The 25,836-nt window shown below is 40.1% G+C and overlaps 1 protein-coding gene and 1 non-coding gene across 2 annotated transcripts; both read left to right on the forward strand.

Moving 5' to 3' along the window:
* Positions 1-12,030: 12,030 nt before the first annotated feature.
* Positions 12,031-12,137, forward strand: LOC131247612 (small nucleolar RNA R71). Its single transcript, XR_009171888.1, has one exon. It is a non-coding gene; the product is annotated as a small nucleolar RNA R71 (small nucleolar RNA).
* Positions 12,138-21,527: 9,390 nt separating this feature from the next.
* Positions 21,528-24,346, forward strand: LOC131245725 (subtilisin-like protease SBT1.2). The gene has a single exon (XM_058245376.1). It carries the CDS (start codon positions 21,848-21,850, stop codon positions 24,188-24,190), a length of 2,343 nt encoding a protein of 780 aa, XP_058101359.1. The 5' UTR covers positions 21,528-21,847; the 3' UTR covers positions 24,191-24,346.
* Positions 24,347-25,836: the final 1,490 nt, after the last annotated feature.

A 25,836-nucleotide genomic window follows, 5' to 3' on the forward strand; every position in this document is an offset into this window, starting at 1 on the left:
TTTACTTTTGAGAGTTTCTGCGTGTGGACCACTAATATCGAGGCCAATTTGGAGATGAACGTGCAAACTCAAAGCCTGAATAGTACATTATCATATATGTGATCATGTGTATGATAAATGGGAAGCATTAACAAGTTTCTATAAACCATTATAATAGTGGCCTACTTTATAATTGGATTAGACCCATGAGCTGGGCTAAGTCATTCATCATTGGCCCTGGCCCATTGCCACCATTATCCAATGGATATATCACATGACACACATGTGTCATGTATGTAGAGTTGTACACATGTTGAATTGAGTCGAGCTCAACCTAGGTCAACTCAACTCAGCCATCAAGCTACCCTAGCTCGAACTTAGCCAGCAAGCTACCTTAACTCAAACTCGACTTGGTTCGGCTCGGCTCAATCCTCGAGCTTGATTGGCCCACTTAGCTTAGTCCTTAAGCTTGACTGGCCAGCTCAGCTTAAATAGATCAACAACTCGGGCCAATTCAAGCCAAGTTAGAGTTGAGCTTGAGCTCGATCTTTCAAGCCGAGTTCAAGTTGGAGCTTAAGAGCTAAGTTTGAATTTAGCTTTTAGGGTTTTTAATATATATAATATATTGTACATAATATATGTGAGGCCCGTATCCTATCCTGTACTGATCCGTAGGTTTCCGCGATCCTTCCGGTCGAATTTCGGCAACCTGCGACGTATAATCGACGTTTGCACACGACCCTAAGTCATATCCCATAGATTTGAGTCGGCTTAATTCGAGACTTATACTATTGCGACCGCACTGTCGCCGCGGTTCCAACGTCGTGACTCGCGTACCGATCAGATACCCAAGTTAGAAGATGTGGGCCCGCATTTATTTCGAAGAAACACTGCGTGTTTGCAATCCCAAGAGAATCTCTATAACATGTCCCATCAATGAATCACTCAAATCAATCAATCAATCACCTCATGTTAAGTATAAGAGCAACCCCAAAGTCAACTCTTTCTGATCACTCTCTCTCTTACACACCCATACATGTCAAGTACACCACCACCTCACATCCATTACTCTATCACCCATCACCTCTCTTACAACCACCCCATCTTTCTCTCTTTCTCTTCACATCTTCCAAGCAACAAAGGAGAAGAAAAGTGGACGTCCAAGCTATTCCATGAGAGAAAAGTGAGATGTGTGTGGCTCACTTCCTCTTCCAAGATCTATCATCCTAGCCCTTCATCTCTCATCCCCTTCCATCAAAGAGGGGTACACAAGGAGCTCAGTGTTTCATCGGACCAAGAAGATCGAACGATGGGTGCTTCTATAGGCCTAGATTTCATTTTTTTATGAAGGGCTAAGTGTGGCCTACCAATTGATGGTATGAATCTCAATTTGGACCCTAGATGTGGCCGATGGCCCAGCTTGATTCTCATGATCATTTCATGATGGGGCCATTCTCCATGGACCCCATCATGATGTTTACTTCGTAGTTTGAATAAGGTCATCTAGACCTTCCATTTTGATGGAGAAGGAATCTCCACCATTGATTTTTATTTTGGTGGGCCCACATGTATTGGGACCCACTTGATGTATGTTATAAATCATGGAAGGGAGGGCCTATAGTGCCGGAGTCCCTCCATCACTCGATCTCTCTCTTTCCCTCTCTCTTTTTCCCTTGTTCATGGCCCCATGATGTGTACATTTTATCCAAGTTGTCCACCTTCGTGGGACCTACTTGATGGACGTGTTGGATCCATTCGTCCATGCCATATGGGCCCTACCTTAATGGGGATGGAAAAAAACAAAAATATCAGATTGATCAAGTGGCCATGTCCCCGTGGGACCCACCTTGATAATTACGTCCACGTCCAGCGTCCCTAGACGCTGGATGTTGTGAAGGATAGTGGGTGTACTAAAAAAAATATAAATATATATATATATATATATATATATATATATATAATTTTAAAGCTAATTGGGTAGGCCACTCCTATGGGCCCCACCTTGATGCATTGATCCAATCCACATCGTCTATCCCGTTCCTCATTTCATCTTAGGCGTTAAGCCGAAAAATGAAGCTAATACGACTTTCTGGCGGGCCATAGCATAGAAAATAGTGTTTTTACTGTTGAAATTCACCCTGATGTTTCTGTACACCAAAACATGTCGAATATTGGGCTTGATGGGTCTGTCTTGGGCCATAGAGACTAATGGTTAGGTTGGATTTTACTAATGAGGACCCCACTTATGAAAAACCACAGAAAAACCTTTTTTTAAAAAATTATATATATATATATATATATATATATATATATATATATATATATATATATATATATATATATATATATATATATATATATATATAGACGCAGTGCTGCTGCGCTGCTGTGGCGTGCGCGGGCAGGGACCCCGGTCTCAGCCATGGGCCCCACCGTGATGTGTGTCATCATCAACACCGTGCATTTGGGTGGGCCCCTTAGGGCAGTGGGCCACCCCCAAAATCAGCCATGTAGGGAACTCAGGTGGCCCACGTCACAGGGAATAGTGGATTGAACGCCTGCCATTGAAACCCTTGTGCGGTTACAGAAGTTTTGGATCATTATAAAATTTATTTTTCCTCCTTTTTTGGTCCATGTGACCTCACCAACAGATTGGATGGAAGTTAACGTTATGGTGGCCCCATGTGGGACCGCACCTTGATATATATGTTTGGTCCACACCATCTAGATGGCTGGACGGTGGGTCGTACCATGATGTGTGTGTTCACTCCACTGTCCAGATAGCTGGACGGTGGGCCTTGCTATGATGTATATGTAGTATCCACACCTTCCATCTGTGTGGACCTTACCATGGGGTATGTACTTTATCTATGCCGTCCATCCCTATGGGACCCACTATGATGCATGTGTTGCATCCAAACCATCCAACCATTTTGAAAGATAATTTTAAGGCTTGTGATAGAAGAAAAATAAGACAGATCTATAGTTCAAGTAGACCCACCATTTTAAATAGTGGGGACAGTGACATTCACCGTTCAAAACTTTTTAAGGGCCATGGTAGTTCCGATCAAGTTGATGTTTTTGCTTTCACTTCATCTACCTCTATGTTAACTTATGAATGGGTCGGATCTCAAAGTTACATAAGGGTGGGCCAGATTGATATACATGAAGCCCATTTGATTCGGCCAGTTGATACGACCCATTTGATGAGGGCCGATGTAATATATTTGGGACCCGTGGGTTGAGGCCCATTGTGATGTATTTGGAGCTCATGGTAGAGGCCCCTTGTGATATATTTTTGGCCCATTTGGTAAGGCCCATTGTGATGTATTCCCGGCCCATTGTGATGTATTTTCGACCCATTTGGCAAGGCCCATTATGATGTATTCAAGGCCCATGGTTGAGGCCCAGTGCAGTGTATGTATGGCCCGTTAAGTTGTGTATGAATCCCTTGTATGGGCCACTCCTTGGGAGCAATGTTGGTTAAATGGCCACATTATTGGGCAATGATGGTTCAATGTCCATACTGTGACCTTCCCTTAAGCCTTGTTTGGCCGATTCCAATTGTCGAGGCCTATTATCAGTGCCGGTTATCAATACCGATTATGAGTATGTGACAGCATAACATCATGATACATGCCCGTACGCATCATTTGCATGTTTGTTATGAGATGTGATTGACCATTGCATATGTCATTGGGTAGGTTGCTATGAGACTCCCTGATAAGAGAAGATTGTCTTACATGAGCACACGATATGCATAGGATTGAAGCATGACTGAATTGTATGACTAATGCATCTTGCATTGTATGTTGTGAGTACTATACACCTTAGCAACATCAGGGTCGTGGCCTCCACAGGCATATCGTGGATGGCCAAATGGGACATCGAAAATGTTTGGTTCTAGCATACAGACAGTATAGATGTCCCTGAGTGAAAATTCATAAACCTTCATGGCTAGGAGACGTCCCAACGTCGAGACCGAGTGGATATATATGAGCGTATGAGGGCTATATACCAGTAGGTCGCATCTCCCATTGTATCGTGGTCGGTTGGGAAGGGGTGTGTCCTTACCCGCCTGAGTGAGGGGGAAATGTCTAAGTTGACTTTAACCACCTTGAGGAATGAGTCCGCTATCGACGATCCAGGCCCAATATTGGCAGGCGGATAGTGAGGTCTCTTTCACTTACCCAGTTGTGCGTTCGGATAGGGGCGACAAGCTGGCGTAGAGTGTAATAGACCGGTGATGATCCTAGAGGGGAACCATATCGATATGTCGACTTATTGAGCAGGAGTTGTATACTCATTCATTCATTCATTCACTATCTACTCGGGCTGGTGGTGCTCAACTATTTGTTATGTGTACCTTCGAATGGCCATGATTTCGGTTGGGGCGCGCGACTAACCTGAGATCAAGAGTTTACCACATTGAGTTTGACTATCTAAATTTAGGTATGAGACTAGTTTGGATAGAAGACTCTTGGGATGGACCCCATAGCTTGCGATACTACGTACTATCATCCCCGGCAACGGCGCCAAAAACTTGGTTGCTTGCCTCCAAGTGCAGAGGTTCATAAGTAATATCCTGTGAATACAGGGTCGATCCCACAGGGAGATGAATTGCGAGAAGAAAAAAAATCAAATGCAAAACAAACTAAGTAATAAAAATTAATCTGATGATTTGATTTTGGGATTTTTGAATGGATGTAATTCAACTGAATAAAAAACACCCAAGCTTCAAAGTTCCACACATAGGTTAATGTTCCAAAATCATGATGACTTGGATAACACAACTAGGATCTGAGCACTATGGTCAGCCTAATCAGAAAATAAAACACTTTAAATATTTTAATAAATGATATAAAAGATTATAAAATAATGGATTTGCACCATTGACATATATTCTCAAGCGCTAGTGATTTTAAGTATTCAATATCTATAGGATAATGAATATCAAAGAAATATAACAGGTTGAGAACATCTCCTATCTACGAAATCTGATTAATTTAGGGTAAGCCTATCCATTAATGTGGATCTCATATGATGGAAACATATGGATCTTACAAAAGGATAAAAAAATAAAACTTAAATAATAGATAACAAGCATATACCATTCTTCTCATCATTAAAACAATCAATCATCATAACTTAAAGAAATATTAAACCCATGTGCTTCCCTTCTAGCTTGGGCTAGAGGGAACTTAGAAAAACATAATTAAATTGCAGAAATAAAAAGCAACAAGAAAGAAAGAAGAAAAAATTACAAATAGAAAAGATCTAAAAGGAAAGAAACAACTTATAAAGCTTTAATAAAACTAAAAACTCTTAAAAAACCTAAATATTGCTCTTGAATGCTTCTAATGATCCTTTAGAATGCCCTAGGAGGCCCTATTTATAAGTAGGGAACTCCAATTTTCGTATAAAGTTGAAAACCCTAAAAAACGCCTCAAATATATGTATTTTTCCAAAATAGACTTCTCGCTGCATAGTTCGTTTAAAACAGACTTCCTGCTGCGCAGTTTTCCAAAATAAACTTCACAGCTTTATAATACACTTTTTTAGGATGATTTCAGGATTCTTCACTTCAAATCTTTGATTCTCTTCATTCCTCGCTTGGTTTTCTTAGATCTTTGGCATGTGAATTCTTCAATCTTGATCTCCTAAGATTCATCCCTTGCCTTGGTGATTTTTGAGCATCAAATTCTTACTTTTTAATACCCTTTTTCAATCCAAGCTCTTAAATCACCCTGCAACACATACATGAGTAAAATAGAATATTAAGATGATTTATGTTCATAAAACTAAGATATAAATGGGGAAAATTATGCAATATTTGAGTCTTAACACACCCCCCAACCAGCATTTTGCTAGTCCCGAGCAAAATAAGCGAAGAAAAATAAAAATAAGAATAAAAAATAATTCTAGAAACAAAATTAAAATGAAAACAAAATTCTAACTACACCACTTTCGCAAGTAATCTCGATTGCATTTAGCATATGCAACAAGCCTTTAAACCCCTAGGTTTCCCCTAGTGGACGAGTTATAGTCTCATGAGGGTTTTCAGAAATGTTACCCACAAACATTAAAAATAAGAAAAATATTTCAACACTATAAAATTTATACAATTATGCCTTCATTCATCATATGAATTCCAAAACAAAACAATACTTACCCTAGATATGAAGTTAGCTAGAATCTTAATTTTTTAATCCATTACATCCTTCAGTTCAGAGACCTAATCAAAATTTAGAATAGTTATAACCCGATATCCTTAGGTGCTTCGTGACACTAGTCTAACTCTGAGAAATATGCATGTTCCCTATCCTAACTCCTTTCAATCATCCCAAGAATATGAAATCTCTAGTTATCTCATTTTTTTTATGACATTTCTTCTTTTATCATCATATTCTCATTATTATAGACCACCCTTAGATGAAGATTCCCATCGGGTTTGCTTCATAACCTAAGGTATCGTACTTGTAATGGTAACAGTAATGGATACTTAGGTATTCTTACTCCAGATTACTGACACGATTGTTATGGTCATTGCATTCATGCTCTATAATAAAAATTTCTTTTTTCCATCACTCTTTTCTTTTTCCTTTAATATTCTTTCTTTTAAACATATATCAATGGTACTAGTTCATTCAACCTTGTTTGAATCAAAAGTTGTTATTCTAGTTCACATATCATATTCCTCACTTAGTTAGCTAGGGTATATTGTGAATTCAGTACATCAAATTACAACTCACTTTAAACTAGTGATTAGATAATTGAACTCAAGTTTATAATTTTTAGTTGTCAGAATTCGGACTACTATCAACCTAGACTAAATATTAACTTTGCCTTTGGAATTCGTATAATATCATGTTCACATTCTTGTATAAAAATATTATTTTGAAAATGTTGAAATTTTTTTTTTTTCATAAACCTAAAAAAAAAATAAACTTAAACCTAACTAAAACCTAAAAATAATAAAAATAATAAAAATAATAATAAAATAAAATGAAACCCTAAAAAAAAAAAAACTTTCACATGGATGACTATCCACACCCCCCAACCTAAAATCTACATTGTCCCCAATGTAATGATAATGTAATGTAGAGAACAATAAAAATAAAAGAAAGGGTGGATAGTACCTGCCATGAAAAACTCACCTGCTATGTGACAGTAAAAAAATTGAATATGTTACAAATCCTACACAAATGCTCCGTCAGACCAGGAGCATCATTCTGAATATTTTGGCTCATGAAGAGGGATGGACTCCTCTCCTAAATGAAAGTTTTCCACATAAGGCTTCAATCTCTGACCATTAACCTTATACACATTGCTATTACGTGGATTCTCAATTTCAACAGCCCCATGAGTATAAACATTTTTCACAATGAAAGGGCCTGTCCATCTTGATCTTAACTTTCCCGGAAAGAACTGGAGACGGGAATTGTACAATAAGACCTTTTACTGAGGTTCAAAATTCTTCCTCAGGATATTTTTGTCATGAAAAGCTTTGGTCCTCTCTTTGTAGATTTTAGAATTTTCATAGGAGTCTCTCCTCAACTCCTCTAATTCATTTAACTCTAATTTCCTTTGTCTATTTGCTTGATCCATATCAAAGTTTAATTTCTTTATTGCCCAGTGGCTCTATGTTCCAATTCCACAGGCAAGTGGCAAGCCTTCTCATACACCAATCTGTATGAAGACATTCCAATCGGGGTCTTATAAGCAGTCCTATAAGCCCATAAAGCGTCGAATAGTCTGAGGGACCAATCCTTCCTATCTGGCCTTATAGTTTTCTCTAAAATTTGTTTAATTTGCCGATTAGAAATCTCAGCTTGCCCACTCGTTTGTGGGTGGTATGGGGTGCTCACTTTATGCTTGATGCCATATTTCTTCATCAAAGCCTCAAATGTGCTATTGCAAAAGTGAGACCCGCCATCACTAATGATGGCCTTTGGAGTTCCAAATCTAGCAAAAATATTTTCCTTAAGGAATCGTAGGACCACTTTGTTGTCATTGGTCCTACTTGGAACTACCTCAATCCACTTTGAAACATAGTCCACACCAACCAATATATAAAGAAATCCAAAAGAAGATGAAAATGGACCCATAAAATCAATACCCCAACAATCAAAAATCTCCAATGGTAAAATTGGGGATAAAGGCATCATGTTGCGCCGGGACACTCTTCCCAACCTTTGACATCTATCACAAGCAACACAGAAAGCATGGGTGTCTTTAAACATGGTGGGCCAGTGAAAACCACATTGCAGGATTTTTGCAGTGGTTTTCTTAACAGAAAAATGGCCACCACATGCTTCCATGTGACAAAAAGAAATAACACTCCGAACTTCATCCTCTGGGACACAACGTCTTAAAATTTGATCAGTCCCATATTTATATAAATACGGGTCATCCCAGAAGAAGTTCCTAATCTCGGTTTCAAAACGCTTCCTATCTTGTGACTACCAATGATATGGCATTTTTCCCGTTACAAGATAGTTCACTATATCCGCATACCAAGGCAATTTAGAGATCGCAAATAATTGTTCATCAGGGAAAGTGTCCTGGATATGTATCTCCTCAGTGGAATCATCTAACATCAATCTAGAAAGGTGATCGGCCACTACGTTTTCTACTCCTTTCTTATCTTTTATCTCTAAGTCAAATTCTTGGAGTAGGAGGATCCATCTCAAAAGACTCGGCTTTGCATCCTTCTTAGATAACAAATATTTCAAAGCCGAGTGATCCGTGAAAATGACCACTTTGGATCCCAGCAAGTAGGACCTAAACTTATCCAAAGCAAAAACTACTGCAAGTAACTCTTTTTCAGTTGTTGAGTAGTTCACTTGGGCCGAGTTTAGAGTTCTACTCGCATAGTGAATAACGTAGGGTCGTTTATCTTTCCTTTGGCCCAAAACAGCCCCTATGACATAATCACTTGCATCGCACATTAGTTCAAAAGGAAGTGTCCAATCTGGTGGACGCATGATAGGTGCAGTGGTAAGGGATGATTTAATTTTATTAAAGGCACTTACACACTCATCTGTCCACTTAAATGGAACATCCTTTTCAAGAAGATTAGTCAAGGGTATAGTAATGGCACTAAAGTCCTTGATGAATCTTCTATAAAAACTAGCATGCCCTATAAGTGATCTAATATCTCTAACAGTTCGGGGGACAGGTAGATTAGTTATAATGTCGAGTTTTGAGCGATCTACCTCGATTCCATTTTTGGAGATAACATGGCCCAAAATAATTCCCTTTTGAACCATGAAATGACATTTCTCCCAATTTAAGACAAGGTGTTTCTCTTCACACCTAGACAAGATAAGAGATAAATTGTTGAGGCATTCCTCAAAACTACTCCCAAATACAGAGAAGTCGTCCATGAAAACCTCAAGAAACTTCCCAACCATATTTGAAAAAATACTTAACATACACCGTTGGAAAGATGCTGGGGCGTTACACAATCCAAATGGCATCCGTTTGAAAGCAAACGTGCCAAATGGACAAGTGAACGTGGTTTTCTCTTGGTCTTCAAGGGCTATCTCTATTTGGTTATATCCAGAATATCCATCAAGAAAACTATAAAAGGAGTGACCTGCTATCCTCTCTAAAACTTGATCAATGAATGGTAGAGGGAAATGGTCCTTCTTTGTGACTTGGTTCAATTTTCTATAGTCAATGCAAACACGCCAACCAGTGGTGACACGTGTTGGTATGAGTTCATTATTAGAATTCTGCACAATAGTTATTCCAGATTTCTTTGGAACTATTTGAGTTGGACTCACCCAAACACTATCAGATATTGGGTAGATGATTCCCACATCCAATAATTTGATCACCTCATTTTTTACAACTTCCATTATGTTTGGATTGAGACGCCTTTGAGGTTGTCTAATTGGTTTGGCGTCATCATCAAGGTGGATTCGATGGGTGCATATGGAAGGGCTTATACCCTTGATGTCAGAAATGGTTCAGCCCAAGGCTCCTTTGTGGTCCCTTAGAACTTTCAACAATTTAATCTCTTGATCCTTCTCTAAAAATGAAGAGATCACCACAGGATAAGTTTTATTTTCACCTAAGTATACATACTTAAGCTCATTTGGCAGTGGTTTTAAATCAAGCTTTGGAACATTGGTTGGTGATGGCAGAGGTCGCAAGTCCTCGATAGATAGAATTTGAGTGCGCGGTATCCATTGGTACATACCAATGTCCTGGGTGGTAGTGCTCTCATTATCATCAGAAATTTCAGCAAGCACTTTTTCTAAATCAGAATTTTTCAAGTCTCCAATGACTTGAATCAATTCATCAGTCAGACTACGTGTTAATTCATCTTCTTCTATCAAGCAGTCCATGAAATTCAACTCATGAATCTCATTATTATCAATGGGCTGCTTACATAGATTGAAAATATTTAGTTCTAGAGTCATGTTACCAAAAGACAAGTTCATCATTCCATTCCTGCAATTTATGATTGTATTTGAAGTTACTAGGAATGGGCGGCCTAAAATGATGGGAACTTGAGCGCTAGCATTTACACATGGTTCAGTGTCTAGTACAATAAAATCCACGAGGAAGTAGAATTTCTCCACTTGGACTAGCACGTCCTCTAAAATTCCCCTTGGTACCTTAATAGAGCGGTCAGCGAGTTGGAGTGTAATCGTGGTTGGTTTAAGCTCGCCTAACCCCATTTGTTTGTAAACCGAATAAAGTACTAAGTTGACACTTGCACCCAAATCTAGCAAAGCATGCTTAATTTGGAAATTCCCAATAATACAAGGAATAGTGGGACTTCCCGGGTCTTTGTATTTGGGTACAACCCTTTGTTAAATGATAGCGCTCACTTTCTCAGTAAGGAAGGCCTTTTTGTGCACATTTAATTTCCTCTTTACAGTACACAAGTCCTTGAGATATTTAGCATATGATGGAATTTGTCTAATGGCATCAAGCAGAGGAATATTGACAGTAACCTTTTAGAGCACATCCAACACCTCTTGATATTTCATGGGGACAGTTGGATTCCGAAGTCTAGATGGGAACGGAACTGGAGGCTCATATGACTTAGTCTCTTTATCCTTTTGTTGTTGCGGCTCTTGAACCATAGCCAGTTCATCATTTTCTTGAGACAGTGGCTCATCCTCCGGTATTTCTACCGGTTGCATTATCTTGTTATCGACCTATTTTCCACTTCTCAAGGTAATGATGGTCTTAGCTTGTTCATGATGTAGTTCACTTGGATTTGAGTCTCCAATGAAATGTGTGTTTCTAGGGTTTGGCACAGGTTGAGAAGGAAGGGTGCCTTTTTCCCTAGCATTTAGTTGAGTCTTAATCCTAGCCACAGCTGTCTTTAATTCCTGATTTGATTGGATTAGAGACTGATTTATTTGAGCTTGAGAGTTCATGAATGTGGTCAATGCATCCTCCACAGATGATCGCTTTGGCGGGGGCACATATGGTGTATTGTTAGTTGCCCCAAAGAAGTTATTTTGTGGAGGCATTTGAGGTGCATTGGGCACATTAATTTGTGGTCCATTCCTCCAACTAAGATTACGATGGTTACGCCAATTTGTATTGTATGTGTTTCCCAATGGTTGCATAACTGACCTTTGGTAATTATTTATAGCATTTACTTGATCATGCTCATGCGTGATATTTTGTACAACTGAGATTATTGGACAATCCTTTGTGTCATGGTCTCTACCACCACAAATGCTACAAAAATTATCCAAGGAAGTGTTTGCTTTAACCATATCAACCTTCCTAATTTCCAAGGCTTCGACCTTTCTAGCCAATGCAGCGAATTTTGCATTAAGGTCGTCTTCCTCTCTTAGGACATACATTCCCGCTTTCTCTCTAGGAATGGGTCTAGTTTGGTTTGATTTAGCAGAGACATCCCATGTCTGAGTATTCTCTACTAACATGTCTAGAAAATCCCAAGCCTCATTATGATCTTTGTCAAGAAAGGTTCTACCACACATCATCTCTATGAACTGACGGGTATCCATGGTGAGCCCCTTTCGGAAAGCATCAATCACGTGTTATGGTTCATAACCATGATGTGGACAAGTAATTAGAATGTCTTTGAAGCGCTCCCAAGCTTGAAAAAATAGTTCATTCCCCTTTTGGGAGAATGACATGATTTCTTGTTTTAGTGCATTTGTTTTATGCTCGGGAAAGAACTTTTTCAAAACCTCTCTACTTAAGGCTTGCCATGAAGTGATGGTATTAGGTCTCAGAGAGTTGAGCCATGCTTTGGCCCGATCCTTTAGAGAAAATGAGAATAACCTAAGCTTAAGTATATCCCTATTGCCATTGTTTACTTGTAACATTGCAATTCCTTCCTCAAAGTCCTTGAGGTGTAAGTAGGGGCTTTCAGAATCTAAGCCATGAAATTTAGGAATTAATTGAATCACACCTGGTTTAAAATCAATGTTCCCTGTGTGAGCAGGGAACACTATATAAGATGGTAAAGTTGATCTCTCAGGGTGTAAATGTTCACGTAAAGTCCGTGGTTGGTTTAACACATTCGTATGAACTTCATTTTCATCCTCAAGAGGAGGATTATTTTGATTTATAGTTGGATCTGACAGATTTGGATTTGGACTATCAACTGGGTCTGCCATGGAATCCAAGTGATGTTGAGTGCCTCTTCTAAGTGAATGATCAAGGCCTGGAACTAGTCCCCCTTCAGAGGAGAGTCGATTGTTTTGATCCCTACTCCAACGGGACATAAACCATCCACACCACACAACAAATACCACTAATTCAAATAGCAAGTATGATACTTAAAATAAAAATAAAAACTTAAATCAACAATCCAGGTGGCAGAGCTAACCATAAGGGTTCAGTCCACAAAGCAAAATAAATCAACAACCCAGGTGGCAGAGCCGACCATGAGGGTTCAGTCCACAAAGCAAAATAAATCAACAACCCAGGTGGAAGAGCCGACCATGAGGGTTCAATCCACAAAGCAAAATAAATCAACAACCCAGGTGGTAGAGCCGACCATGAGGGTTTAGTCCACAAAAAAATAAATAAATAAATAAATAAAAGTAAAACTAATGCAGAAATTAAATTATTTTAATCTGGAAAATAGATTCAGCGGATGATCTTTATGATCAAACAACAACTATAGGACAACCATAGCACTTGGGTGATAAAATCCCAAGCAGGGCAACCTTATGTCATAGTTAGTGCTTGAAAGACCCAATTGAATTTATTTTCAAAGAAAAAGAAAAGAAAAAAGAAAAAATAATAAAATAAAATAAAATAAAATAAAATCTACAGAAAATCTGGAGGGTTTAGAAGAAAACTTACCTTAGCTATCTTGCGCAGATCTGATCTATCTCAGTCTCTCCCCGACAACGACGCCAAAAACTTGGTTACTTGCCTCCAAGTGCAGAGGTTCATAAGTAATATCCTGTGAATACAGGGTCGATCCCACAGGGAGATGAATTGCGAGAAGAAAAAAAATCAAATGCAAAACAAACTAAGTAATAAAAATTAATCTGATAATTTGATTTTGAGATTTTTGAATGGATGTAATTCAACTGAATAAAAAACACCCAAGCTTCAAAGTTCCACACATAGGTTAATGTTCCAAAATCATGATGACTTGGATAACACAACTAGGATCTGAGCACTATGGTCAGCCTAATCGAAAAATAAAACACTTTAAATATTTTAATAAATGATATAAAAGATTAGAAAATAATGGATTTGCACCATTGACATATATTCTTAAGCGCCAGTGATTTTAAGTATTCAATATCTATAGGATAATGAATATCAAAGAAATATAACAGGTTGAGAACATCTATCTAGGAAATCTGATTAATTTAGGGTAAGCCTATCCATTAATGTGGATCTCATATGATGGAAACATATGGATCTTACAAAAGGATAAAAAAATAAAACCTAAATAATAGATAACATGTTACACCATTCTTCTCATCATTAAAACAATCAATCATCATAACTTAAAGAAATATTAAACCCATGTGCTTCCCTTCTAGCTTGGGTTGGAGGGAACTTAGAAAAACATAATTAAATTACAGAAATAAGAAGCAACAAGAAAGAAAGAAGAAAAAATTACAAATAGAAAAGATCTAAAAGGAAAGAAACAACTTATAAAGCTTTAATAAAACTAAAAACTCTTAAAAAAAACCTAAATATTGCTCTTGAATGCTTCTAATGATCCTTTAGAATGCCCTAGGAGGCCCTATTTATAAGTAGGGAACTCCAATTTTCGTACAAAGTTGAAAACCCTAAAAAACACCTCAAATATATGTATTTTCTCAAAATAGACTTCTCGCTGCATAGTTCGTTTAAAACAGACTTCCTGCTGCGTAGTTTTTCAAAATAAACTTCACAGCTTCAGAATACACTTTTTTAGGACGATTTCAGGATTCTTCACTTCAAATCTTTGATTCTCTTCATTCCTCGCTTGGTTTTCTTGGATCTTTGGCATGTGAATTCTTCAATCTTGATCTCCTAAGATTCATCCTTTGCCTTGGTGATTTTTGAGCATCAAATTCTTACTTTTTAACACCCTTTTTCAATCCAAGCTCTTAAATCACCTTGCAACACATACATGAGTAAAATAGAATATTAAGATGATTTATGTTCATAAAACCAAGATATAAATGGAGAAAATTATGCAATATTTAAGTCTCAACGGGGCGTGCGACTAACCTGAGATCAAGAGTTTACCACATTGAGTTTGACTATCTAAATTTAGGTATGAGACTGGTTTGGATAGAAGACTCTTGTGATGGACCCCATAGCTTGCGATACTACATACTATCATCCCGACTTCACATTGGTCATTTCATTCGCATCGCATATTGTATTACATCCGTAGGCATATGGCATTGGGTTGTTATATTTCTGTGCTTATATGACCTAGATGGACTCAACATGATTTACATATTGCATTGCATCATCGGCATCTGTTATTGTCTTATTATGTTTTGCATTGCATAGCCTTGATATGGCCGTTAACATTCATGTCTTACATCGCATAGCCTTGGTACGGCTGATAGCACTCATGGACTTACCAGTATATTTCCGTTTACTCTGATATTCTGTGATTCATGATCTTGCTTGTATTTCTGATATTGTATGATTATGGCATTATATTGCGTACTTGGCACGTGCATCGCACACACTTATACCATCCTCTAAGCTTTCTATAAGCTTATGCATGATAGATGCGTGCAGGTGGCATTAGGTTGCAGCAGCGTTGAGGTTGCAGCTAACTTCTAGAGCTTTGATTTTCGACATATGTATTTCCCTTTCAGCATTATATTCAAAGTTTATATTAGTGGATATGTGATGATGATGTTGCCTTTGTGATTTGAATAAACTTATGGTTATGCTTATTACGAGATAAATGTACGTTGAAAAACCCTCATTGTAGGATCTTAGGATCGGAATCTGGCGTATGCAAGCTGGGAGCCGAGAATGGGGTACTATGGAGGTTATCGACACCAAATTCGGCGATCGGGAATTTTGTGAGCTCGATTACCGGATTTAGGGCGTGACAATATATAATTTATTTAAATATATAAATATTTACAAAATATTTATATGAAGTAAATCTGAGTCAAATCGATTCGAACCAAGTCATGTTTGAGTCAAGTTCCAAGCTGAGTCGAGTCGGTCTACCTCGGACTTTGCTCGAAATTTTTTCAAGCTAAAAAAATCAGCTTGAACTCATTTTCAAGCTGAGTTGAGCACAGTTTATTTCAAACTTTGCTCGAAATTTTTTCAAGCTAAAAAAATCAACTTGAACTCAATTTCAAGCTGAGTTTAGTCGAACACGGTCTATTTCAAACTTTGCTCGAAAATTTTCAAAATCAAAAAATCAACTCAAATCTGCTCGAACTCAGTTTCAAGCCGAGTTGAGTCAAGCAAGTTAATCAAGCTAACTCAGTTTACTACTCTACATGGATGCCCCTTTGACACTCACGCATGTGGCTCGAGCAGATTTCACTTGATAATATCAGTAATAAAATTAATTAGACCCAATTCCACCTGATTTGAACCATGCCTAAGATAGTGGACCTAGGAGTGCAGCTGGGGTGAGGTTGGTTAGGCACAACCTGCAACTTGATCAGACCTGAATTCCAATTAGAGGTTCCTAATCTGATCCAAATACATGTGATCAAAACCTGACTCAGGTTGTGGGTGCTTGATCCCTGAAAATATGCCCCTAAAACAAACTCCTCTCATCAGACAATGGCTTCATCATTTCTCAGTCTGATGATCCAGACCATTGATATGATGGGAACCACCGCGTATGGAGCATCGTCTCATATCCGTTAAATCACAGTGGTTCATGATCAGGATCGATGTTCAAGTTTATATGAGGTTCAATCATAAAAAAGGAGAGATTGTGATTTTCTCAGGCCAAACGTGACAACATGTGACAAACGTGTGGAACACGAGTTTGAGCTGCCCTGATTGGACGCTGATTTCCTGCACTGGCATGCTGGTGGGCCCCACTGTGATGTTTGTGAGAAACCCACCCCGTTCATCTGTTTTGCGAGCTTATTTTAGGACATGCAACAAAAAATGAGGCAGATCCAAACCTCATGTGGGCCACACGAGAGGAAACAGTTAGGATTCAATGACTACCGTTGAAACATTCATATGGACAAAAAAGTTCTGTTTCAGGCTAGATTTTTAGTTTTTTCACTTAATCACAGTAATAATGAACTTATAAATGGTTTGGATGACATAAAGAGATCAAGGTGAAGCTTAGAAGGTTTCAATGGTAGCCATTTCCTTCCCCAAATTTCTCTCTTATGTGGTCTGTTTGTGTTTTGAATCTGCCTCATTTTTGGTAAGATGTCCTAACATAAGCTCACAAAATGGATGAATGGGTTGGATTTCTAACAAACATCAAGGTGGGCCCAATTTAACTTGACGCGGCCACCATTACCTGATCGATATATTACATGGCATGTATGGATGGATGTATATGAGTTAAATTGAGTCGAGCTTGGCCCAATTTAACTCAACTCGGCCAACAAGCTACCCTAGCTCAAAATCAACTCAGCTCAACTCAATTAGCAACTCAGGCCACTTCAAACCGTGTTCGAGCTAAGCTTGAGCTCCATCTTTCTAGCTGAGTTGAAGTTAAAGCCTATAAGCTAAGTTCAAATTCAGGTTTTAGAGTTTTTAATATATATAATATATATAATCTATTATAATATATATAATATATTATATGTAATATATAATTTTTTTAAATATATAAATATTTTGTAAATATTTATATTAAGTAAATTCGAGTCAAGTTTCGAGCCGAATTGAGTTGAGCAAGTTAACCGAACTAACTTGGTTCATATTCAGCTCTACATGTATGCCGCCCCTTTGACGCTCATGCATGCGGCTTGAGCCACATTCAGTTGATAATATCATTAGTAAGATTAATTGGACTCAATTTCACCTGATTTTAGCCATGTCTAAGATAGTGGACTTAGGAGTGCAGGTAGGGTGAGGTTGGTTGGGCACAACCTGACCTCAAGAGGTCCCAATTCACAAACCTGCGACCTGATAAGACCTGAATTCCAACTGCAGGTTCCTAATCCGATCCACCGATCCAAATACATGTGATTAATCAAAACCTGACTCAGGTTGTGGGTGCTTGATCCCTGGAAATATGCCTCTAAAACAAACTCCTCTCATCAGGCAAATGGCTTCATCATTTCTCAGTCTGATGATCCAGATCATTGATGTGATGGGAACCAACGCGTACGGAGCATCGTCCCATATCCGTTAAATCACAGTGGTTCATGATCAGGATCGATGTTCAGGTGTAGATGAGATTCCATCATAAAAAGGAGACACTGTGATTTTATCGGCCCGAACGTGACAACATGTGACAAATGTGTGGAACATGTTTACCCCGCCCTGAACGGACGCGGATTTCCTGCCAAAGCCTTTTGCAGTGAGTTCATGTGCTGGCATGCTAGGTGGGCCCACTGTGATGTTTGTGAGAAACCTGCCTTGCTCATCTGTTTTGCGAGCTTATTTTATGCCATGCGACAGGAAATTAGGCGGATGCAAAACTCATGTAGGCCATACGAGAGGAAACAGTGAGGATTCAATGGCCACCGTTGAAACATTCATATGGACAAAAAAGTTTTTTACCAGGCTAAATTTGTAGTGTTTTCACTTCATTACAGTAATAATGACCTTATAAACAAACGGTTTCGATGGCATAAATACATCAAGTGGAGCCCAGAATAGCCATTTCCTTCCCCAATTTTCTCTCTCATGTGGTCTGCTTAAGTTTTGAATCCACCTCATTTTTGATAGCGTGTCCTAACATAAGCTTGCAAAACGGATGAATGAGTTGGATTTCTAACAAACATCAAAGTGGGCCCACCTAACATCCTAGCGCAGGAACTCCTGCAAAAGGCTTTGGCAGTAAATCCGTGCGTCCCACATCAACACGGGAAAGATTGACTGAGCCGTGAGAAACTCGAGGAAGCGGATTGCGTACTGAGTAACTCAGTACCCTTAGCGTACTGAGTAAACTCTGTGGGGCCCACCTTAATTCATGCATTTTATTCAACCCGTTCATCCATTTTACCAGATAATTTTAGGGCTTTAGCTCAAAAATAAAACCTATAAAAAGATCAAGTGGACCACACCAACGTAAACAGTGTGAATTGAACTTCTACCGTTGAAAAGTTCTTAGGGGTTACAGAAGTTTTAGATCAAGCTGATGTTTGTTTTTTCCCTTCATCCATTTCTATTTGATCTTATTAACAGGTTGGATGGAAAATAAATATTACTGCGTGCCTCAGAAAGGTTTCAACGGTGGAAACCAAAACCTCCACTGTTTCATGTGGTATGGTCCAGTTGAGCTGTGGATATACTTTCATTTTGATATCAACGGCTAAAATGATCTCTAAAAACGGATGGACGGCATTGATAAACCACATGCATTCACAGTGGGCCCAACAGAGTTTACTCAGTACGATAAGAGCGTACTGAGTAACTCAGTACACAATCCGATTTCGAATCTCGATGGTCATGAGAAAATCACGAGAAAATATGAACTAGGATCTATATTCAGTGCACTCGTGTGGCCCACACGATGAGTGGATCAAGCTAACTTTTTAGATAGGGTATATTCGTGGTGGGTCCCACCTGATGTGTGTCTCAAGTTTTTGCACGTGTGATCACAGCACACCCGCATGGACGCGGATTGCCTGCAGTGATTTGTGGGGCCCACCGTGATGTATGTGTCATATCCACTCCGTCTATCCGTTTCGCCTGGTCAGTATAGAACAAGAGGCAGATCCGAATCTCAGGAGGACCGCACCACAGGAACGGTGAGGATTGAACACCCACCGTTGAAAACTTCTTCGGGGTCAAAAGTTTTGGATCAAACCGATATTTGTGTTTTTCCCTTGTCCAGGTGTAAGTCACCTTATGAACGGGTTAGATGGCTCACAGAAAATTTCAATGGGGGTGTCTTTATCTGCACTCTTTCCGATGGTGTGGTCCACTTGAGCTTTGGATCCACCTCCTGCCTAGGTTCACGTCCTAATATGAGGTGGGAAAATAGATGAACGGAGTGGATATAACACATACATCACGGTGGGCCGTACAAGTACCCTGCAGGCAATCCACGTCCACACCCCAACCCCTCGCATAGTGGGTTCCATCAAACGAACGGTCCTGATCACCGAGAGGCAGGTTTTTGCTCAGAGGAGTACCGCACGATCCGTCGGAAAGACACGTTAGTCAAGCACGAGCCGCGCGTGGAAAGGAGCCAAAAGAGCGTGTGAATAAAGGCAATGAGAAAATGAACATCAGAAATGTGAAGTACAGTCGCACGAGTGCTCAGTCCGTGCACTCTACCTTTTACACACCAAATTAATTCACCATTATAAGATCCAATCCGTTCATCATGTGTTTTCAATCATATGAACATCCAGGAGAAAAAATTTAGTGAGTCTTCTCATGATTCGTGCTACATATTGAAGTTAAATGTGGTCCGTTGATCAATTTCTTTTGACTGTTGATTGCTTTTTCTTTGTTTTCTTTTTTTTTTCACGTGTATTGCATTTGATCAGTAGGACTAGCCTAATTTTTACTCGGTAGAACCTGATCAGTGAGGCCCATCTAACGACCTGCTTAGGCCTCTCTAGAGCGCTGCATTATGGTGCGTGTAAAGACCGGATTCTGCATCCGTGCGATGGCATGTAGCTGCGATTCTCCAATGTTCCATGGACGTTGACAGGCGCGGATTAGGTAACGCAGGGTAACATCAGATGAGGCCCTTACCATGGGACCCACCTCGATGTATGTGTTGTATATCCATGCCGTCCATCCGTTTTTTCAGATCATTTTATTTATGTAACAAAATTGGGCAAATCCAAATCTCAGGTGGACCACACAGTGGTGATTAAAAGCTCACCATTAAAAATTTCCTAGGGCCGACTTTAATGTTTATTTGCCGTCCAACCTATTGATAAGGTCATACAGACCTGGATGAAGGAAAACACAAATATCATATTGATCCAAAACGTTTGTGCTCCGAACGGTAGGAATTCATTCACAACTGTGTTGTCCACCTGAAATTTGGATCTACCTAATTTTTGGATCATGCCCTTGAAATGATTTGAAAAAACGGATGGACTGCTTGGATATAGAACACATACATCTATGTGGGCCCCACGATCAGGAGCTCACCCGCAAAGCTGTTATCCCCGCCTCTCACCTAATCTAGGCCCGACATTGATATCTTTACTTGCAACGGAGTTCGTTTTGCTTCTGTCGCGACTCAGAATCTACCGTATGTCGCTATCTACTGTGGCTCATGTGCTGAAATGGTTCGATGCTTTGAACCGTCCATATCATCTTTACTAAGATAAAAAACATGAATTCCCATTATTAAACTTCACTGATGACTTAATCTTTAATTTATGGTGATGAATGAGAGCCATTAGAATGTTCCGTCATAATTTTAAATCCATCCACCGATAGTGATGTTAAAGTCATCCAATCAGAATATATTTCTCAATTTAGACCATGTATTTAAAATTTAGCAACATGGACGATCCCGATCATCATAAATACTCAGAATGAAGCCCCTAGTGGGCCGAGATATACATGTTAGATCCTGAGCGCGACGGATGCAAAACGAATTCCTTGTTGCACGCAAGCACAACAAAAGAACCAAACAAAAGATTCCCAGAAGCCAGGGGGTTATTTTCTACTCCGGCTGCATATGCTACTTCATACTCAAGCACTTCAAAATGGTACACCCGGCATCCTTTAGCTCTAACTAAACCGTCTAAATTGTCTATTTCACTGCATTAAGGTAAGACTACAAAAATAGAATTATTTTCACAATCTAACATCACATTTTTAGATAATTGTTTATTGAATAAAACCATTGAATAATTTCCAGTTCTAACCGTCCAATAAAAGTCAAAAAATCTGATACTAAAATAATAAAATAATTATAATTTCTGGTTTATGATACATCTAAGCTTCTACACATCCACGTCTTAAATTTCCAACTAAAATATAAGTAGCAGAGTATCATCCATCGCACGCTCCCAGAGTTCAAATATCTCTTTGAAACTAACGGCTCCGTAAGGTGATAGCATACACAGTACTAAAAACAGGTCAGAAGATCTCGTGAAAGTTATACATCTCAGCCTTGTCTCCTCTCTCTCTCTCTCTCTCTCTCTCACCAAAAGATCCTCGTGAGTAAGAGCCTTTCAAAATCAAATGCTCCCATCACCCATTTTCAAATTCCCATACAAACACACCATTACAAATACCCCACCGCCAATGCAAAGGAAAAAAAAAACACCCATGACAAAACATGGCTCACCAAACAAATCCATCCAAGGGACCCAAGATCATCTTCCATCTTCCCTTCATCTCATTTATGCTCTTATTCCTTGTGGGACCTACTCATGCTCAGGTCCACAATCTCCAAACCTACATTATCCACCTCCACCCTCAGTTCCTGACCACCTCAGGCTTCAGTTCAAGGCTCCAATGGCACCTCTCATTCCTGGAGAGAACCATCCTCTCCAATAACGGCACCCCACCGTCTTCCCGCCTTCTCTACTCCTACCACTCTGCAATTGAAGGTTTCGCAGCCCGACTCTCCGAACATGAACTCGCTGTCCTACGAGCCACACCTGGCGTGATCGCAATCCTTCCCGATCATCGACTCCAGTTACAGACCACTTACTCATACAAGTTCTTAGGACTTGATTCCTCTGGAGATAGCCCATGGGCTAGATCTAAATTCGGGCAAGGGATGATAATCGGAGTCCTTGATACTGGAATCTGGCCCGAAAGCCCGAGCTTCAACGATCACAACATGCCGCCCGTTCCTAACAGATGGAGAGGGATTTGCCAAGAAGGCCAGAGCTTCAATGCTTCCGCCTGTAACCGTAAGCTCATTGGCGCTCGATTCTATCACAAAGACCACCGAAAATCTCCATCCTCACCGTCCATCACAGAGTACCTATCCCCACGCGACGCGCATGGACATGGTACACACACGTCATCGATCGCAGCAGGGAATTCCGTCATCGGAGCGAGCGTGGTCGGCAACGGCGCCGGTGAAGCTCGAGGAATGGCGCCCGGGGCCCACATCGCAATTTACAAGGTCTGCTGGTTCGGCAGCTGTTTCAACTCAGATATATTAGCTGGAATGGACGATGGCATTAGAGATGGAGTCGACGTCCTTTCTCTCTCCTTAGGCGGTTTCCCGCTTCCACTCTACTACGACAGCATCGCTATCAGCAGTTTCAGAGCGACAGAAAGGGGTATTTTGGTAGTTTGCGCAGCGGGAAATAACGGTCCGATTCCGTACTCGGTCGCCAACGAGGCTCCTTGGATAACTACCGTGGGGGCCAGCACAGTCGATCGGAGATTTCCGGCGATTGTGAGAATGGGCAACGGTCAGATTCTATATGGAGAATCCATGTACCCGAGGACCCATCTATCAAATGACGGGAAAGAGCTAGATCTGATCTACGGTGGGATCGACGGTATGGATGGCGCGGAGTTTTGTTACAACGGCACTCTTTTAAAAAACAGAATTGGCGGGAAAATGGTGGTTTGTGATCGAGGGCCGACCGGAAGAGCTGTGAAAGGCGAAATTGTTAAAGAATCCGGCGGGGCTGCGATGATCTTGGCCAATACAGAAATCAATGAAGAGGAAGATTCCGTCGACGTGCATGTCTTGCCGGCGACGTTGATCAGCTATGCAGAGTCGATTCGCTTGAAGCTTTACATAAATTCCACAATACGGCCCACTGCCCGGATCGAATTCGAAGGAACGGTGATCGGAAAATCTAGAGCGCCAGCCGTCGCGCTTTTTTCATCAAGAGGGCCGAGTTTAACTAACCCTTCTATTATCAAACCTGATTTGATTGCTCCTGGTGTGAATATAATCGCTGCTTGGCCAGAAAACCTGGGTCCCACATCGCTTCCAGAAGATTCTAGAAGAGTGAACTTTACCGTCTTATCGGGAACTTCCATGGCTTGCCCTCACGTTAGTGGGATTGCAGCTTTGCTACGATCGGCCCACCCATCATGGAGCCCGGCCGCGATTAAATCTGCGATCATGACAACCGCAGATGATGCGGATCATTTAGGAAATCCGATAATGGACGGCTCAAAACCTGCAGGAATCTTTGCGATGGGAGCTGGACATGTCAATCCAAGAAGAGCGATGGATCCAGGGCTGATCTATGACATCAAGCCCGATGAATACATCATCCATCTATGTAATCTCGGATACACGACGCAGGAGATCTTCGCCATCACTCATCGCAATGTCAATTGCTATCGACTTTTATCAAAGAACGTTGATTTCAGCTTGAATTACCCGTCCATTTCAGTGATCTTCAAGCGGGGGACGGTGAGGAAGATGATCAGACGGTGGTTGACGAACGTGGGCCCACCTAATTCAACGTACTTATTGCAAGGAAACGCACCCCAATGGGTGAAAATGAGAGTTAGGCCAGAGAGATTAACATTCAGTCATTTGTATGAAAGGAAGGACTATAGAGTCTGGTTCATCTCAAGGAAGAGAATAGCTGAAAAGAAGGTGAGTTTTAGTCAAGGACTCTTGACATGGGTGCATAATCACCAGAGTCAGTACAAGGTTAGGAGTCCAATTTCAGTTACATGGGCAGTATAGGCCCCGTTTGGATGGAAAATTGAATTGGATTGCGATATCCAGTTTAATAAAATGGTAGTGACCAAGTTGTATTTTTCTTCTTTAGCATTGATATCTTGAGAATTAGGCTTCTAATCAAAGATAATGAGTACTAGAAATGTCGTCCCAATTTGATTATTTCCTCTCTCATGAAAATTCAATTCATTGAGTATCCAAGTGGGACTATGGTTAAGTTGCATAGGAAATGCAACTAACGATAATTATTTATGTGGTACGACAATATACTTAATATTCATATAGATTGCCAACCCACCTGAATTGTGGCCCCCACAAAGATGGATTTCAGCCTTGACAAACCATTGTGGGCATTGGGTCAGCTTGGCTGACACAAGGAGGGGTGTAATGAGGTCAAGCATTGTTTTGCTTGGGGGATAACTACTCCGAATCCATGGAGCTTCTCTGGACTCCTCATAGAAATTCCTCGAATCAATAAGGAGAGAGAAAATAAAAAATAAATTCTAATAAAATTTGAAAAATTCAATTGATCATAAAAATAATTTTACAATCCTTTAAATAATTATATCAAACATAGGAAGAAGTTTCATAATCAAACTCCAACTCAAACTCCTTAAAATGGTGGCTTACTATAAATAGTAAACTTACTATTTATAGATGATCATGTTTTCCACTAGGCATCATGGTTTTTGGCCAAAAATAGTAAATGTCCAATTTGGCTTAACCATGTTATTCCCCTAATTTTTCTAAGCCCTTTTTCATGTTGGGCACAACTCCTAAAACTCAATGCATCAAAAGTTATGATCAAACTAAAACTTGCAGTAAATAGTAAAAATAGAAATAAAATAGATTTTGGACTGTTGATCTAATGGAATCTCGCAAATTAGGCCCTCCATAGCAGGGTTGGTTGGCTAAAGTAACTTCTCCTACCCAAAACCATATATGGTATGTCGAATAATTCATTCCAGTTTATGAGATATGCATGTTTTAAGGTTCCGACTGTCCGGATTACTTCCACCTCTAATCGAGTCTCCTTTGGTCCATCTTGGCCATGAAATTGTCCGCGACTCACTCTACATCATTGGCCCTACCCCCTGGGTCTGGTTCGGCCTAGCAAAATGGGTAGAGGGTCAAGCTCAGGTTAGAAAATATGGCACATGGGTTATGATTGGGTTGAACCCAGCTACCAGACCTGACCCCACTTATGTAGGTTATCAATGGACCAGGTTAGATGACTCAACCAGGCTCAAAACTTAATAGACAGATACATGTATGTGTGTATGTATCCACTAATTGACAAGCGTACGTGCATACCTTTTGCCTTATATCCCTTTCTTAAACATGAGTCTTGTAATATCTAATGGGCCGAGCCTGATCATCTGAATACAATTAAATGGGTTGGGTAATTGGAACGGGTCCGGGCTTGATGAGGATTGAGTGGGTCAGGAAGGGTCATCAAGCAATGGGTCATGGGTCCAGCTCAAGCCATGGTGGGGCCCACAGAGCACCGACAACTAGCCACCTGGCTGTTGGTAGCGTCACTAGCCAATCCGTTTCCGTTCCCAGCAAAAATAGATGTGAATCTCCTGCGGCTGTTGTACGGGGCCGTGCACCCAAAAAAAACTGTGGGGCCCACCTTGATGTGTGGGTCT

The sequence above is a fragment of the Magnolia sinica genome, chromosome 5 (assembly GCF_029962835.1).
Source record: "Magnolia sinica isolate HGM2019 chromosome 5, MsV1, whole genome shotgun sequence".
In the NCBI taxonomy this organism is placed as follows: domain Eukaryota; kingdom Viridiplantae; phylum Streptophyta; class Magnoliopsida; order Magnoliales; family Magnoliaceae; genus Magnolia; species Magnolia sinica.

Bases quoted from the DNA above. Each gene is read 5' to 3' on its own strand.
- LOC131245725 (XM_058245376.1), top strand. From the start codon at position 21,848: ATGGCTCACCAAACAAATCCATCCAAGGGACCCAAGATCATCTTCCAT.